This window comes from Symphodus melops, assembly GCF_947650265.1.
Source record: "Symphodus melops genome assembly, chromosome: 16".
NCBI classification, from domain to species: domain Eukaryota; kingdom Metazoa; phylum Chordata; class Actinopteri; order Labriformes; family Labridae; genus Symphodus; species Symphodus melops.
Genome location: NC_136706.1, coordinates 545,679 through 562,448, shown reverse-complemented (window position 1 = coordinate 562,448; position 16,770 = coordinate 545,679). Strand labels below are relative to the sequence as shown.

The 16,770-nt window shown below is 44.8% G+C and overlaps 2 protein-coding genes across 4 annotated transcripts; both read right to left on the bottom strand.

The window, feature by feature from the left end:
• Positions 1–517: 517 nt before the first annotated feature.
• On the bottom strand, positions 518–5,647 carry cUnh2orf42 (chromosome Un C2orf42 homolog). 2 transcript variants are annotated; one of them, XM_079365046.1, is made up of 9 exons: positions 4,817–5,647; positions 3,426–4,548; positions 2,958–3,077; positions 2,718–2,819; positions 2,353–2,457; positions 1,962–2,069; positions 1,742–1,842; positions 1,069–1,231; positions 518–982 (listed from the first exon to the last, which is right to left on the bottom strand). In XM_079365046.1, the coding sequence occupies exons 2-9, from the start codon at positions 4,528–4,530 to the stop codon at positions 744–746; spliced, it is 2,043 nt and encodes a 680-aa protein (XP_079221172.1). In that variant the 5' UTR covers positions 4,531–4,548; positions 4,817–5,647; the 3' UTR covers positions 518–743. The 2 variants fall into 2 exon arrangements, with proteins under 2 accessions (XP_079221172.1, XP_079221173.1); XM_079365047.1 differs by lacking the exon at positions 2,718–2,819.
• Positions 5,648–6,409: 762 nt separating this feature from the next.
• On the bottom strand, positions 6,410–16,722 carry LOC306837404 (cytotoxic granule associated RNA binding protein TIA1-like). Of its 2 annotated transcripts, none has more exons than XM_079365067.1 (12): positions 16,487–16,722; positions 14,264–14,360; positions 12,611–12,709; positions 10,716–10,770; positions 10,463–10,550; positions 9,952–10,027; positions 9,726–9,831; positions 9,178–9,276; positions 9,009–9,093; positions 8,790–8,928; positions 8,540–8,688; positions 6,410–8,457 (listed from the first exon to the last, which is right to left on the bottom strand). In XM_079365067.1, the coding sequence occupies exons 1-12, from the start codon at positions 16,510–16,512 to the stop codon at positions 8,319–8,321; spliced, it is 1,158 nt and encodes a 385-aa protein (XP_079221193.1). In that variant the 5' UTR covers positions 16,513–16,722; the 3' UTR covers positions 6,410–8,318. The 2 variants fall into 2 exon arrangements, with proteins under 2 accessions (XP_079221193.1, XP_079221194.1); XM_079365068.1 differs by having other exon boundaries at positions 8,540–8,685.
• Between the last annotated feature and the right edge of the window lie 48 nt (positions 16,723–16,770).

Sequence of the window (16,770 nt, the reverse complement as noted above, 5' to 3'; positions counted from 1 at the left end):
ACACCCCTGATGTAGATGCATGGTGTGCAAGCTGCTATTTTTGAGGAGTGCATGTAATTTGGCGGCGGCGTTCTCGTGGTATTGACTCGTAATCTTAATTAATTCATGAACATTTGGACACATTTTGGACGCATGTGTGATGTTTCCTGCAGATATATCTCAAAGCCAGGAGTGTCACTCCTGCGCCGCGATGCCCAGAAGGGAGAAGAGCGGAGCGCACGCCAGATTAGGAATTCATTTAGGTGCCACATTTTGTCCGACACTTGTTCACTCGCATCGTCATTCATACATCCAACCTTCTCTGCTTGTGTTCACTTGAAAAGCTTCGTCAGGTCAGGGGGCGCTTCAGCAGGCTTAGGGCGCCCTCTGCTGGTGACAATGCAAACTGACGCCTTCAGAGCTCCTACCTTCTCTGGTCCAAACAAATCCAGAGCAGAATCTGCAGGTTTCCTTCATGTCTGATCACAGAGGATTTTTTTTTCCTCTCAGATTTAATAAAATACGAGAAACAAAAACATCTTTTAGAAAATATAATTTCTTCTTTATTATTGTTCGCTGTCAGGAATATTTAGCATTCAGAGATATGATACGGTGAGTTCTGCTCTACAGTCGAGGTTGTTTATAAATTCCTATGACGCTACTCATGAGGTTGATTATCAGCAGCTTGCATAATATAACGGCGGCGTCACATCCTGCACACGTGGATGATCGACCGTCCCACAGACGCCGTTAAAGTCGAGTCGTCAGACGACCACTTGAAGGACTTCGACGACCTTCGTTTGTGTGTTTTGATTCGAGTCTGACTTGCTCCGCCCACCTTTCTCCGTCGCGCTCATTTTCTCGCCGTGATCCGCCTGACCGCTCTGCTGGTGTCCGAACTCGAAGCCGATCCTGAGCTCGCCCATCCGGCAGCGAGGGAGGGCGTCTGGGATCCACTCGATGACGAACGGAGCGGCCTCCTTGTGATCCGCCGAGCCGGGTCCTGCGGGGACAGAACGGCGTGAGGTGAATGTAAAACACAGCCGCTCGGATTCACTCCTTCGTGTCACGGCGGCTTGAAACACCCACCGACTTTGAGGAAGGTGCGGAGCTCCATCGGTCGTATGGCCTGCGGTCGATCCGTCCTGTAACAGTCGGGTAACTCGGGTTCTGGCGGCGGCTCGGGGCAGTGGAAACGAGAATAAGAGCCGTCTGCGTTTCTTACAAAACTCTGAGAGAGCTCCAGAGGTAACTGATGGAGACAAAGACGGATTTAATGTTCTCAGGATTAATCAGAAAAACATTTTAAAAAATCATCTTTAATGAATTTCATGTTTTTGGTTCTTTTAAACAACGTTGGAATTCAGTTTGGTGCTCGATGGCGCCCTCCAGAGGTCACTGAGTGCAACTGTCACAAAGCGTTTTATCATCGCTTTAGGCCTCGTGTCCACCTGGCGTCTTTTTTTCTTGGAGGCGTCTTTCTTCCAATGAGGAGGGAGGGTTTACAGCGTGAAACCGCAGTAAGAGCGCCAATCGTCTCCGATCGCGCAACTCGAAAATGGTTCAACTTTTCAGAAAGGCGGCGTCAACGTTTTGTCTCCTACTGATCGTCGTCTTCGCTCAGTATCTGATCGGGTTAAAAAAACAATAATAAATATAAAACAGTCAACAGACTGTTGTCATGGAGACGTGGCGGACGAGCACCAGGTGGACACGGGGGGCCTTGAATGCATCACATCGTCTGACTGGAGGGAGCGTTCACCTCGGGGGTGTCGAAGAGGCGTTTGACCTGCATCAGGTTGGTGATGTGCCAGGTGAACTTGGAGAGGGAGCCGAGGGCGAGTCCATCGCTTCTTACAAAAGCTAAAAGCAGCGCGCGCACACACACACACACACACACACACACACACACACACAGAGAGAGAGAGAGGGTTTGTACTCGTTCAAACGTCAGATTCGACAGTTCTTAAAAGTAGTCCGACCTGTTGTGAAGTTTGGCAGTCTCTTCTTCTTGGAGCCCGTCGACAGACGATGCTGCAGAGCGTTGAAGAACTCGTGCGGGACGTGGAACACCAGAACTTCTGGTTTCCCTGATAGAACAAAAAAAACAAAAAAAACCTTCAAATGTTTCTTCAATGTGAGAAACAAACAAACCAGAAGAAGCCTTCGTTTAGAGAGACGACCAGCTGTGACAAGCACTGAATCAGGCCACGCCCCCATGACTCCTGTGGGGGGGGCAAAACTCGTTGACGACCAGCTAAACTCTCACAAATAAAAGGAATAAATGTCTGACATTTTCTTTAACCCTTTAACACCTGCTCTGTAAAAACATTTAACCTCTCATCATCAGTGAAAGTAGAGCGTCATGTTTACCATCACACTGGTAGTGCATCGTCTGGTGGATCCTCTCTGTGACACTGGCCAGCCACTGGTGGAATCCCATCGCCACTGTGCGCTCATCCACAACCTGCGTGCTCCCTGACACACACACACACACACACACACACACACACACACACACACACACACACACACACACACGTTCTTTTAAGTCTCTGAGTGTGAGTCTGTCAAGTGTAGTTAAAAAAGCCTGGAAACGTTTAAACGTTTAAATATGTGACTCGAGTGTGTCAGCCGTGTTCTTCTCAGGAGAGGACAGATGGGATTAGAGCAGCGGGATTAAGACAGAGGAATGATAAAGAGCCAGATTTGGGGGGGGGGGGGGGGGGGGTCAGCACCTTGAGCCTTCAGCCCAGCAGCACCCGGGGCTTTCCTCTGACCAGCTCTCTTTACACCGCAGGCAGACACTCCCTCTTTTCCGACCCCGCAGGGCGAGGTCGCTGAGAGGGGGCGGGAAAGTGACGAAGCAGCAGGGTGGGAAAGACAGAGACAGAAAGAGAAGGGAGGGGGAAGAATGAAAAAGCCATCCTGGTAAAAGTACTGAATCTGTAAAGGATGTTTGATGATGATGAAGATACCTGAGAGGGATTCATCCAGGCGCAGTTTCTTGGTTTTATGATGAGAGCTGATGTTCTCAGTCTGCAGCAGAGGCTTCTCACCTGGACTGATGACTCTGCTGGGAGCGCTCGGCTGAACACCTGAGACGAGACAAAAGAGAAGAAAAAAAAGTACATCAAAAAGAAAAATCCGAAATGTTTTTTTTTTTTTTTTTAAAGACAGGACGTTGCCGGTTGGTCAGAATTCTTACAGCTCCCCCTAGTGACCGGCTGCAGTATTAGTCATAAACCCCGCCTCCTCAAAGATAATGGATGGTGACTGTGGACTGTGGACCGCACCCACCTGAGGGATCTTTCTACCTTTAACTTGACTCTGACTTTTAGAGGAAGCGGCGAGACGTCTGTGAGTTAAGTAAAGTGACTAATTGTTTTATAAACATCCAAATATGAAAGTGGTTCACTGGAATAAGTGAGACTGAGTGACTGTACCATTTGGCGAGTAGTTGATGAACGCAGAGAACTCTGACGCCAGTTTGTCGTCGCTTGCAAAGGCGCACACGCAGGCGTAGAAGTGCAGGCAGGGCTGTGATGTCACAGAGCCGAGAGGAGGATGAGCGCCGGCTCCGTCCGCTCCAGGTTTACTTCTTCTGCCGCCGCCGCTCGCCTGACAGGCGCAGTGAAAGACTCCGAGCCGCTGCTGATCTCTGCTCCGCCTCTCGCTCTTCGAACCCTCCGACAGCCCGCCTGCGCCCACCGTGAGATGCAGAAGCCCCAAAGGATGCTGGGAGTCTGTGTGGCACTTCACCACCAGGGTGTCCTTTGTGACACGCTGCACCAGAGGTCCCGGAGACTCCGTGGCGAGCCTCCAAAGCTCCTCCCGGTCCTGGATTGAGGCCTGCAGCCCCTCCAGGACGGAGCTTTTTAAGGTGAGCGGCGTGGCGCGGCTCTGACACTCGATCGCTTGCTTTATGTGAACGCACAGGCTGTCCGAGGACTGTTTTGAACTCGCAACCACTGATTCTGATTCGCCATGACTTGACCGTTGACCCTGCTTGCAAGAAGGCAGAAAACAGCGACCTAGATTGATGCGGGTCAGCAGGGTTGCTCCATCGCCTGTAGCTATGGCGGTATCAGTCGGGACGAGTTCCACAAAGCCCAGCTGTGTTGCTGTGGCTCCTCGTCCTCTGTGACACACCGAAAACACCTGCACGCCGCCGCCGCCCCCCGAACGCTCCTTAGCCCCTCCCTCTTCACTGTCTATGATCACTTTCACCACCTCCACCGCACACTTCTTGCTGTTCCTGCCCGTGGCAGCGGCGGCGTTCCTGAGGGATATCCCGCAGGCCTTGTTCTTGCAGCTGAGCCCACGGGTGCCGTTGTAGACGCCACACTGCGGGCACTTGCGGATGCCCCGCAGGGTGGCCCTGCCCAGGTTCGAGAGGAAGGCTGGAGTGTTAGGCGACGTCTTCCTGCTTTCTTTCTGCTTAGCTGCCAGGTGAGCGGGGGAAGTGTGAGGGGCGGACGACAAGGGTGGTCTGAGGGTGGAGGACGAGGCGGACACGCTCGCTTCAGTTTCCATTTTGGGAAACTTCATGAGTAAAAGTTAAGAAACCTTAAAAAAGGGGAAACAAAAGGGGTGAAAATGTCTTTATTTGAGTGCACGAAAGAAAAAAGAGCAGCACTAAACTATATAAAATCTTAACTTTTATGTTGTAACAACAATTTAAAACGCTTTTTAACAGTTAACATGCTTCCTAACAGCCTCCTGTTAAAATGTATAATTTATCAATATAAAAACCGTCATTAACCGATAATTAACACACCACAGGGTTTCACACAGCCCCTGTGTGTGCGCTCATCGCCTCTAATTTTCAAACTACCTGAGTTCCGCTTCTGTTTGGTCGAACTCAGCTCAGCTCTGAGCCTCCAAATCAGCCTCGACCGTCGCCATTCCTCCTTACATCCCGACAGCCGCATTGCGCCTGTAACGGCACTCGTGATTCGTCGGAGGTGATCACGTGGGGTGGAGGGGAGAAAAAAGGCGGGGTGGTGGGGGGGGGATCTGCCGTGACAGGAACGCTGAATCATGGGAGATGTAGTCAGTGTGCAAAGACCGCGAAATTCTTGAGTGTAAGTAAGCTAGCAGAAGTTTTCACATCAGATTGGTCATTTTAAAAGCAGATAACCAAGAAAGTGATTTCATTTTGGTAACAATTCAATATTTTCTTCATGGAAATGAATATTCTTTTAATAATTATTCACACAAGAGGCTATTTTTTAATAAAAAGTCATATCTTTAGTCACTTTAACAGAGTTGGCCGTGTTTTAGTGGAAAAAATGCCAAAATAATATAATGCCTTGCTTTTAGAGATTGAGGTGTTTATTTGTTGATATTTGAACAGTGTCTTAATAAGGCATTATATTTAAATAAGGCAAAATGATCTATCTCGATAATTTATCCACTGGTTAACCTATAGAGAATTCTAAATTAGAAAATGTTTAGATTTGCTGCCATCCAAAGGTGTGTCCAGAGGGGCCACGAGCCCCCCTTTAAATCTGATCGGCCACCGTTAGTTTTTTCACTTTGTCTCATTTTATTTTGTCCCTTCTGGCTCACCGTAGTAGTCTCAGTGATACAAAAGAACACTGCGGCATCTTTGAATGTCTCATTTCACTTTAACAAACTATCAGACAGCTCAGCTGATGAGTCCAATGTCCCAAACTTTAACTCTGCACTTAATTTAATTTATAAATGCAAGCCCTTATGAAAAAGCAACAGGTTTTTATAAATTAAAACCTCCACTCTCTGGTAGTGTTGTAGGCAAACTACACTAACCAAGTCCAAGATATTCCAGAGGCCAGAGTGCTCCGAAACCGAGACAAGACCAAGACCAGAACAAGAACATAAATCTGGAATAAAATCATAATCTTGTGCGCAGTGCAGGTGTCGTGTCACTGAGTTAGACCATAACACTGGGAAGGTTGGCGACCCAACTGGGGGGGAAACTAATGACGCATTCAGGTGCTTCCTGGACGGTCCAAGATTCTGAGTCGGGTAAGTAATTCTTCTGACTTCAGTGTTCACGTGATTTCATTTCGAATAGTCGCTAAGCAGCAACTAAAACAAATATGGCGGATGCTTCAAAGATGCGTGAATGTATCTGTTGGATGTTAAATTTCAGCAACAAGTTCATAAAATATCTTTACATTATCTAAACATGTTTTGCCATGTGATAACGTCTAATTTACCACCTGGTTGCACCGACTTGAGCAACCATTCATTTGCGCTTTTCCGATTTGTACAAAACCACATGAATGCACCATGAACTACAAATGATTAATAAAAGGGGCAGTTTCCAATCAATCACAGTTATGACATTAACAAGGAGCCGATCAGTGGTGGTCTTGATCTCTGGAGTACTTGAACACTTTTCTCTGGTCATGCATTAGAAGAAGGTAGGATACAAACAGTGTGAATGGGAGCTGTTTTAAGCATCAGCAATTTAATGGGACAAAGCAAAAACTCAAACCATGTTACTGAAGCATCAACAGAACTTCCCTTGCCAAAAACATAGGTTGAACACATTCTTAGGCACCGCCTACTCTCGGATGACTTTTTGGTTAAATTAAAAGAAACTCACTGATAAGGCAACACAATGGATTTTTCCAACTATATTAAAAATGATGGTGGCCACAGTGCAAAATATCTGATCCTCGAAGGTTGTTTCTTAATCTATAAAAACAATCGTTATTTAGGAGAACAGAATAACTTAAATTAGGTTATTACTCGTCAATCGAAAGGCTTCTTCTTTTTTTGTGTGCATTACATGGCAATGCTGCTCGTCCTGCGGAAGAATTCGCACCTCGCACTTTCCTCGACTGTACACGGACCAGCACTGGACACACACACACACACGGACGCTACCGTCAAAAACAGCCGTTTCTGGAATCCATTACCCCGACCAGAAGCAAGTCACACGTTGTCTTTATACAGATTCAGTACATTTGAACAGACCGTCACAGAAAACAGAGTTCCAAAAGCAACTTACAAAACAAAGTGGAATGCAAAAACATAAAAAAAAAAAAAAATCCCTAGTATTTGAAGTTTTTTTGTATTTTTTTTTTTTTTTTTTTTAAGATAACTTTTAAGTATTTGTGCAATATTGTCTGCCTATAAGTAAGATAAGCCTGGCAGTAATCCCTGCAATTGATTTGAGATATTGAAAATCTAATTTAAAAAATAAAGTTGACAGTTGACAGCCATTTTTTATAAACAAACAGAAAGAGGTGAAACATGATTCGATGGTGTCACTGCAACATTTTCTTTGTAAGACAGTCCCGAAAATTAAACGCAAAAAAGGCAAAAAAAAAAAGAAAAGAAAAGAAAAGAAGAAGCTCTTTATACAATGTCAGCATTTTGAGAGAATAATAATGACAGCAAAAGAAATTGGAGGAGTCCTTTCAGTTTTTCATGGGGGAGATGAATCAGGACGTTGTGTTGTGTGTAAAAAGCATCAGAGTTCATGCACACACGCAAGCACACACGCATCATTTCTTATTCACAGATTGAATCCAGTCCGTTCGGTCCGCTCCACAAGATGAATCGAAGAAGGAGCGCAGCAGAGATTTACGTTGTTGTTTTTTTTTATTTATTATTATTTCTTGGCGTCCACTTTCCTCTCAGCCTGCCCTATATCTGGACTCAGTGATTTCCTACGTTTCACAGAATGACCTCACAACACCCTGAGAACTTGCTTGGACTATTTTTCACTTTTTTTTTTTTGTTATTTAGGAAAAATTAAAATCGCACCCCCTTGCTCGCTCCACACTGCACGATGGGACTTTCTGCGGCAAAAAACGGTGACCCTCATCTTCCCTGTATGATTGTTAAACATTGGTATAAAATTTCGCCCTTGCTCTTTGGCTCTGAGGGGCTGAAAACAAAAACAAAATGGTGTTTTCTTGTAGATTTAATCGTTGGACACTTTTCTTCTAAACTAATATGTGGCTGTGCTAGAAATATCATGACACGGTTGTTTAATTTACATTTGGCCAGTTATACGGAGGCGGTACAAAAACACGCCAAAGAATAAAATGGGCCCAGGAATGCAAGGTGCATTAGCGATAGCTGTTGTTAATAGTGTGTAATTGTTCTGGAGTGAATTGATTTCTGTACACTTGCAGAGTTTGGGCAGTGGGCTAGGTTATGGGCTGGTGGAGGTTGATAAAAAAAAAAATGGCGTACCAGCCTCGCTAACAGAATAACTGTGTGGTAACAGAGAGAGCACATCTAATGCGCTCCTTCCCCCCTCCCGCCCCCCCCCCAGCAGAGAATCATCCACGTGGCCTCAGAGGCTCAGAGACGGCTACTTCGATCACGGATCAGTGGGTGTGGAAGCCGGCGGTGCTCATGCCGGCTTGGTTGGTTAGAACCGTCCCGTTGACGCCCTGTCCGGACTCCACCATGCCCCCGTTGCTCACCGCTCCGACTCCTGTCCATCCGGCTCCAGCGTGTAAATGACTGCAACAGCGAGCAGAAAGAACGCCGTCAAATAAAAGTGCAATGACGGTTTTGAAAACTGTGAGATATCATGTGAACTCACTTGTAGCCCTGCTGATCCCAGGTCTGTCCGTAGACTCCGTAGCTCGGCACCTGCCATCCATTGGGCACGTACTGACCAATCTGCTGCGTGTTGCTGTACCACTGACCCCACTGACTGTAGGGCTGCGCCGCAAAGCTCACTGTGTTCTGCTGAGGAGAAGGATGCAGAGAAGTGGATTAAGGATCCTGCACCACTGAACATGTAAGTAAAGGATGAGGATTCTCTTATTGGGGACGGTGCTGGTACATACCTGTGGCATCTGTACCTGCTGAATAGGGCTAACCATGTCTGTGGTTTCTTTGCCCCAGTAACATTTCACCACGTAGCCCTCTATGGACGTGCCGTTGACGGAAACAATGGCATGGGCTGCTGCTTCATGGGAGTTAAACCTGCACAAAGAAAAAAACAAAACAACTTAATATCAAATAATCCTGAAGAGCTGCAGAGAGAAACAGGAAGTGGGGCTCACCTCACGAATGAGTATCCTTTGTCTGGGAAAACACGGATTTCCATTATTTGTCCAAAGGGGGAGAAAGTCTGTCTCATGGTTTGCTCTGGAAAAAAAACAAAAAACGAACACTGTCATGATGTCATGTTTCATTTGTGCACGCTGCTTCCTGTTGGGCGTTAAGACTCACCCGTGAGGCCTGTTGTGACGCCGCCGCAGTACACGGTGCAGTTGCTCGGGCTGGACTGGTTGACCACCTCGTCGAAGGACAGCTGTTTGGAACTGGGCGCTGAGCGGAAGAGAAAAAACAGATGAGCGTGTTACGTTCTTTATGGACGACGTAGAGCTTTTCTTATTTCTCCTCTGGCAGTGACGACCGCCTCAGGTTTCTTTAAATGCTTCTCACTGGCGCTAACTGTTGCTAGGTAACCAAAGCTGGAACGTAACGGCCGTTTAAATTTAAAATCGCTCGCTTAATATTTTAGAAAAAGAAGCAGCTCTCAACCTGGAAGCTGAACGCGCAAAAAAAGGAGTCAGATCAGTTTCTCTCTCACACCGCATGAACATGCACACAGCCCTGTTTCAACACGTCACATCGCCAGCTCGCTCTCCGCAGCACGCCATCCGTCACTTCCTCTGATGGCGGATCAAGGGTGGAAGAACTTCGCCTGATCGTACCGTAGCGGTAATCTGTGCACCTACATCGTGTTCGCAGGACTCAGGTTCCTCTGAACTTACTTTCGTTTGAATTTTTCGGGGCAGGTTTCCTCGTGGCCCAGTTGGTTCGGATCTGCCTCCCTCCCAGCCACTGGCCTCCCATCTGCTGGATGGCGTTCTCTGCATCCTGCAACATTACAGAAGATGCAGATCTCACTGTAAGCCGTGTCTTAAAGACGGAGGACAATCAGAGCCGGCTTATGTTTTCTCAGTCCTCTAACATGCAGGCATTTATTTGCACACTTACCCATTTGTTAAAGAAGGAGACAAAGCCATAGCCTTTAGATTTACCTGTGGCCATGTCTTTCACCACTCGACAGTCCCTGCAGACAAAACACAACACAGTCAGTCCTCAAATTCAAAGAGGACCTCAGGAGTTTATTTACATTTATATTATAAAATATACTTTTAAAACCCGTCTTTTTTGTAGCCAGTAGCAAATAAGGCTAAATATGCTGCTCTGCTGCTAGCCGAGCATTTATGTCCCATAGTGCTTATCACAGAGGGCGTAGTTTCAAATCTGACCACGACCCTTTGATGCATCCCCCCCTCCGCCCCCCAAATGTCCCGTCTCTCTTCAGCCGTCCTCTCTAATGAAGGCAAAAAATGTCACCTTAAAAAGAGCTAAAGAACGACTGAGACTTTAGTTAATATGAAGCTTTAACTTTTGTGTTCAGTAGAAACAAAACAGACAGAAAAACATTCGACACGTTTCGTGATAAATTTAAAGAACGAACAATTTGTTTTGATTCACTTACGATATTTTTCCAAACGGGGCAAAAGCTGCTCTAATGTCGTCCGTGGTGATTTCAGGACTGAGATCTCCGACAAAGACATGGAAGTGGCCTTGAAGAGAAAAACAGATTACAGAGACGTAGAGTAAACAAACAAAAATGGCTCTGCTGCAATATTTCTCATCAGCTTCCTCGATCAGTCGCCAGAATCATCTGAGGACCCGTCAAAGAAATCTGAGACCACGTCACCACGTTAAGGCCAAGAACTAGTACTCACTGCTCGTGTCTTTCTTTTGGCTGGTTGGGGTCGTGGCCCAGTTAACCTTCACCTCCTGCAAGAGAGACAGACGTGGAGAGCGAGGGAAGAGGAGAAGAGGTGAGGAAGGACGTGATGTTTGCAGAGGAAAGGAAGGTGCTTTCTCTTTGATTAGAGGTTTCTGTCACACACCACTTTTTACTTATTCTGTGATTGAGAACTGTTTTTTTTATTAAATAAGGTGGTCACTGTATGCCACACGCTGGTTCCTAAACCATCACTACATCAATCGTTATTATCTATGTTTACAAACCTCTGAAATCATTAAATACACAGTGAAATACAGTGGAGAATATTATGGGATATCACCTTCATAATCAGGAACATTTCAGTCTCACTCTAGTAAAAATTTGGAGAAAAATTGTAGGAAGTAAGGTCCAAATAACAAGGGACTTACAAACAAGTGATTTTTACGAACTTGTTATACTCCTCAAATGGTCCTTCAATACCTGTTGAGGATAAAATATTTTCAACTGAATGTATTTCTGGTGAAGTTGCTCTTATGTGGGTTCTATGTGGACATAAGTTTGCAGAAGACATGGCAGTAAAGACGTCAGGGGCACAGAAGAGCATCGATTCAAGTAAAAGGTACATTTAACATCATTAAAACAGCAGGACCACGATCAAGCATCTCACACACAGGAAGGAAAACTCACTGAGAACAGAGGAAGCATGACGGATGAAGGGAAAGAAAAAAAAATCTGATACGAGTGTATTAATATGCACGGCTTGTTATCCTACATAATGACCTCGCCTTTTACCTCGCCATGTCCAGAAAGTATAGATTTAAAAAACTCTAAAAATGTGGAGCGTCTACGAGGAAACTATTTTTGTTGTTTTAATCAACAACTTTAAGAATTTTAAAAACAGCCCGACCGATAAATCGAGCAGCCGATAACATCGGCCGATATATGAGGTATATCAGCTATATGCAGATATGACAGCTCTTTCGCCAGCAGGGGGCGCTGTACGGATTACAGAGAGTGCCATCACTCTTCAGAAGGTCGAGCGGTGACGCACGAACACGATTAGCTACTCTTCAGTTGAGTCACCATCTTGACCTCGCTATAAAATCGTTTCCACAAATTGTGTTGGATAATTAAATCTGAGGAATCTTAATATCGATACAGATCCAAAAAAAAAAATCTCAGAAAGATATCTGCCGAAATATCAGATGGGACGAGCACCGATATCGGTCAAAATTTGATTATTCGATTATTGACGCGTCCAATCTGCGACATGGAAACGATGTCAGACACATTTTGTCTTTAGGGAAGACGACAGCGAACAAAAATAAATAAATCAAGATCATTATTTTCTCCTGTTTCAGAGAAGTTAATTTACATTTCTGCTCATTTGAAGCGATGCTTTGATTTCAGTTTGAAATATTCAATAGACAACCATAAAATAGATCCCTCTTTCATTAGAAGCAACATCCCGGCTTTAACTGTGGAGCATATTTACAGCAGAGACCGTGTCAGTGAACTATGAGGGGACAGAAGTAACAGTCAAAGGGTAAGGCCCGACAAGCTACAACAGCGCCGTGATTTAATGATCACGTCCGTCATGTGAATCAGGTCAAGATCGAGCAAAAGCAAACGAAAAGGAAATCAATAAAATCAGCTTGTGGAGAATGTAAACATCATGTTTATTGAGCTGGTAGAGAGCACAGTGAGGTCATAGAGGTCTGTGTCTGGACAGAATAATAACGTGCACACAGGAATAAAACAAATTAAGTGGAGCGGAGCGGGAAGGTACGGTTCAATAACATACAAGAGTGTCCAGCTGCTTCACGTTGTCACTGCCCACCCAAGCCTCAGCCCGTTAAGACTCATCCAGGAGATATAGATGCTTACCTTACCCAGAATTTTCCGACCGTTCATGGCTGCGATTGTGGCAGTGGCATGTCTATGCTCATAGAACTCCACAAAGCAGTACGGATCGTGACCTGCCGTCTGCAGAAACAAAAACAAGACAGAGAGAGAGAGAGGGAGAGAGGGGTGGAAATTACATGTATGAAGGGTTTAAAAGCATTTAAAAATATATTATACATTAAAAAAAATATATCAGTGTCCTTATGTGTTCTCTGAAGGAGCACCTAACACTGACCCCTAGTGTTCAAAATGAGTACTGCAGTCTAAACTCTAATCATTACAGAGGGCTGTCTCTCCCCTCCTCTCTAGAGTGGATGCTCACACAGGTCAGCATGTGGTGGACACTGTAGCTTCAGTGTTTAGCCAGCTCTGCATGTGGTGGACACTGTAGCTTCAGTGTCTAGCCAGCTCTGCATGTGGTGGACACTGTAGCTTCAGTGTTTAGCCAGCTCTGCATGTGGTGGACACTGTAGCTTCAGTGTTTAGCCAGCTCAGCATGTGGTGGACACTGTAGCTTCAGTGTTTAGCCAGCTCTGCATGTGGTGGACACTGTAGCTTCAGTGTTTAGCCAGCTCTGCATGTGGTGGACACTGTAGCTTCAGTGTTTAGCCAGCTCTGCATGTGGTGGACACTGTAGCTTCGGTGCTTAGCCAGCTCTGCATGTGGTGGACACTGTAGCTTCAGTGTTTAGCCAGCTCTGCGTGTGGTGGACACTGTAGCTTCAGTGTTTAGCCAGCTCTGCGTGTGGTGGACACTGTAGCTTCAGTGTTTAGCCAGCTCTGCATGTGGTGGACACTGTAGCTTCGGTGCTTAGCCAGCTCTGCGTGTGGTGGACACTGTAGCTTCAGTGTTTAGCCAGCTCTGCATGTGGTGGACACTGTAGCTTCAGTGTTTAGCCAGCTCTGCATGGGTCTTTAAAACAGACGGTGCCATATTTACACTGATCTGCAGCAACGAACCAGAGACGGGTTAAAGGAATATAATACGAGCTGCAGGTCGGTCTTTGAAGGTCAACACAAACGTAATAAAAGGATTTAGACTCATATAGAAGTCCAGATATTAAAACTGCTCGACATCTCTCGGGCAGCTGCAACATATAAACCAACTCTGATATTGAGTCCGTTTGTTTTCCAGACGACTCTCTGCATTTATATTAAACAGATAGCTGAAGTGTGAAAGTAAAGTCTGGAGAGAGAGAGAGAGAGAGAGAGAGAGAGAGAGAGAGAGAGAGAGAGAGAGAGAGAGAGAGAGAGAGAGAGAGAGAGAGAGAGAGAGAGAGAGAGCTTGGGATGAGCGAGGGGGGGGGGGACTCTCACAGGAGCGTCTTCTCGCTGATCGGTTCAGGACAAGATGTAGTTTCATCTTCATCGTTAGATTAAGGAGGCTGGTAGATTAGCAGCGTTTATTTCTCAAAGGAGAAAACTTAAATATTTTAATTATAGAGCAGCAATGCGTCCTGAAGCAGACGATTAAAAGGCAATTTGATCTGAGGAGGATTTATGTCACTGTGAATATAACACCAGGCTGGACAATAACAAAGTCACAGGTAAGTTTTGAAAGAGACACAAAAGGATTGAAGCCAAAGTGTCTTTCCAGGTAGGAGAGGAAGAAACAGTCAGTTAAAAACACACTCACATCTACTATCATTTTACAGCTCTTGCAAGGTCCAATCTGGCCAAACAACTCCAAGATCAGGGCCTCTGTCACGTCCCGGGACAGATTCCCCACATACCTGAAATCAAAGCACAGAAGAAACAATTACTGGTTTGTGATGCAAGTGGTGATTACTAAAGTATTTGGTGATGTGGGATCTCTTTTCCTCCGACTTTAAGTAACAATTTACATTGTTTTCCTTTAACTAAAGGGCTGCGAAATTCATCACTTTTAATCAATTTATTGGAATATTGTTACCGCACTAAGTTGTTTGTTTTTTTTTACTTGAATGTTGCCAGGCAGTGCTTCGTTCCTCGTTGGGTCGCGAGGCCTGAGGACGATGTTCCTGCTTTTCAAATTATTTTGATGCCATAAAGTGAAGCTATTCTATTTCTACCCTCGGATGTTTTAAAGTGCCAGTAAAGTGGAAGATTCAGGAGGGAGACGCTGCACTCACAGGTGAAGTAGAAAACATTAAGAACAGCTGATAGATAATGAAACTGAGCAATAATAAAGCAAAAATAAACTCTTCATATTTGGTTTATTTCTCACATTTTTATCGTTATTGCACGGTCTGTATTTTTCTGATATCATGTCAATCTATTTTGATCATTGTAGGGGTAACAGGTCTGCTCTCTTCAGCCGTTTTTACATGTGCACTATGGATAATAACTTTATAAATCGAGAGGACTGCTCTGGAGACACCTGGCTGTCCACATATACACCACACATCTGGAGATTAAACCCGTCAAACTTCAAATCTGCTGCAACAAAAAGCCAAAACATCCAAACCCAGTCCTGATCCGCTCACAATTAAAAGTGATTTTTACTTACAACAAACGCGGAGAACAACAAACTGGCGATCAGAAAAACGTAATGCAGCCGTTTAAATATGTGCACGGAGATTGTTGTAGTGGTGACGTGTGCAGACACTTATGCACCATGCTGCAGTCTCAGGATATAAACGTCACTCCTCTGCCCTCCTATTGGCTCGAGGTTAATTCACCAGAAAACATCCTGCTGCGTTCTCACATCAGCTCACTTGGACTCGCTGGGGGAAAAATACTCAAGGTCCGGCAGGAGAAAACTCTGGGTTAAGTTAAAACTAAAAATTCAGCTGTTTGCGTTCACATATACAGCTCATCCTGAGTTCTTTTTATGGTATTTCCATCTGTGCTAAAAAGGTTATTATGGTCCTGTTATAAATGTAAGGCTTCCTCATATTCCTTTATTATGTTTTGTTTCCATAGCCGCCAACTCTGGCTTTAACTATCTGGTAATAACAGGATTTTACCTTTACACTTTATTTATATGGTCTGAATTGTTATTTCCAAAAATAAAATGGTAAAAATCCATATTTACATAACCTGTGTGACAATGCAGCCCCCTCTTTTTTATATATCAGCACAAAGCAATATGCAGATATCCAATCCACCTTCAGGATTATAATCAATGCAAATGTCTCCAGGTTATGAAATCTCTGCAGCCAAACAGAGAGCAAACAGGGACAACCAACATTATTGAAATCTCAGCTATTGACCTTGTCTTACATCACTGGCAGCTTTAAATAGATTTAAGTTAATCTTGCCCTGGTAACAGAAATAAAACCAAATTAACACCGGGAGAAACATATGGTAAAACCTCCTACGTCTTTAAAAAAGACAACCAGCCGGTAAAATGTTCTCAAAAAGGCCTGAAATTTATCATTTCACCGCTTTAGAAACGTTGTGGAGGCGACGTCTCACCAAACCCCAGAGACAAATACCGTGTTTCACTGTTTTCATCCAGATTAATAAAACGTTGACGTAATTTAAACAAGTCTCTCTCAAACGTGGAGAAAATATAAACGCCATTCTTTCATTCGGCTTCAGTCAATTCAACATTAATTAAACTAAACAGTCAGATTTTCGCTGATGGAAATGAGTCCCGACGCTTTAATTTCAGATGTTTCTGGAATTAGCTTGCTAGCGTAAATGAATGTGCAGAATTCACCGGAGGTTGGTTATGCCATTAAAACGCGTTTTTAAATCAACCTGGATGCGTTTATTGTGAGAGAAATTATCTGACAGATTATATTAATGTTCATTGACTTTGTGGTAAAGTCTCTACAAACACAGAAAGATAATTTTTTGGGGATAATACGCGGAGGCTAGCTGAGTGGCTAGCAGGCTAGCTGTCTGTGCTAACGGTAACGCAGACACTTACAGGGTTTTGGGCTGGTCATCGTCCATTCTGGTGAACTTGCTGGCCGAGAACAAGTCGCAACCCTGAGAGCAAATCCACGACTGTCGCGGGCAGTTGCCTGTGACCCCTTCAAATTGTTTTTATTGCGCAGTATGAAATGATTTTGCCGCCGCTGTTAGCTCCGGAGTGAACAATAGGGGGGAGCTGACAAAGATGGCGGAGCGACCGGAGAACGTTACGAAACACGCATGCGCAGTAGATGGGCCTTCAGGGTACTTTAAGGCATGTTACAAAAATACTGAAAA

Bases quoted from the DNA above. Each gene is read 5' to 3' on its own strand.
- cUnh2orf42 (XM_079365046.1), bottom strand. From the start codon at position 4,530: ATGAAGTTTCCCAAAATGGAAACTGAAGCGAGCGTGTCCGCCTCGTCC. The intron at 2,820-2,957 runs GTATCTTCATCA...GCCCCCTCTCAG, and splicing joins CCTGGATGAATCCCTCTCAG to CGACCTCGCCCTGCGGGGTC. The intron at 2,458-2,717 runs GTGCTGACCCCC...TGTGTGTGTCAG, and splicing joins TGCTGGGCTGAAGGCTCAAG to GGAGCACGCAGGTTGTGGAT.
- LOC306837404 (XM_079365067.1), bottom strand. From the start codon at position 16,512: ATGGACGATGACCAGCCCAAAACCCT. The intron at 10,028-10,462 runs GTAAGTGAATCA...TTTTGTCTGCAG, and splicing joins GCCCCGTTTGGAAAAATATC to GGACTGTCGAGTGGTGAAAG. The intron at 9,277-9,725 runs GTAAGTTCAGAG...TCTTCCGCTCAG, and splicing joins CCCGAAAAATTCAAACGAAA to CGCCCAGTTCCAAACAGCTG.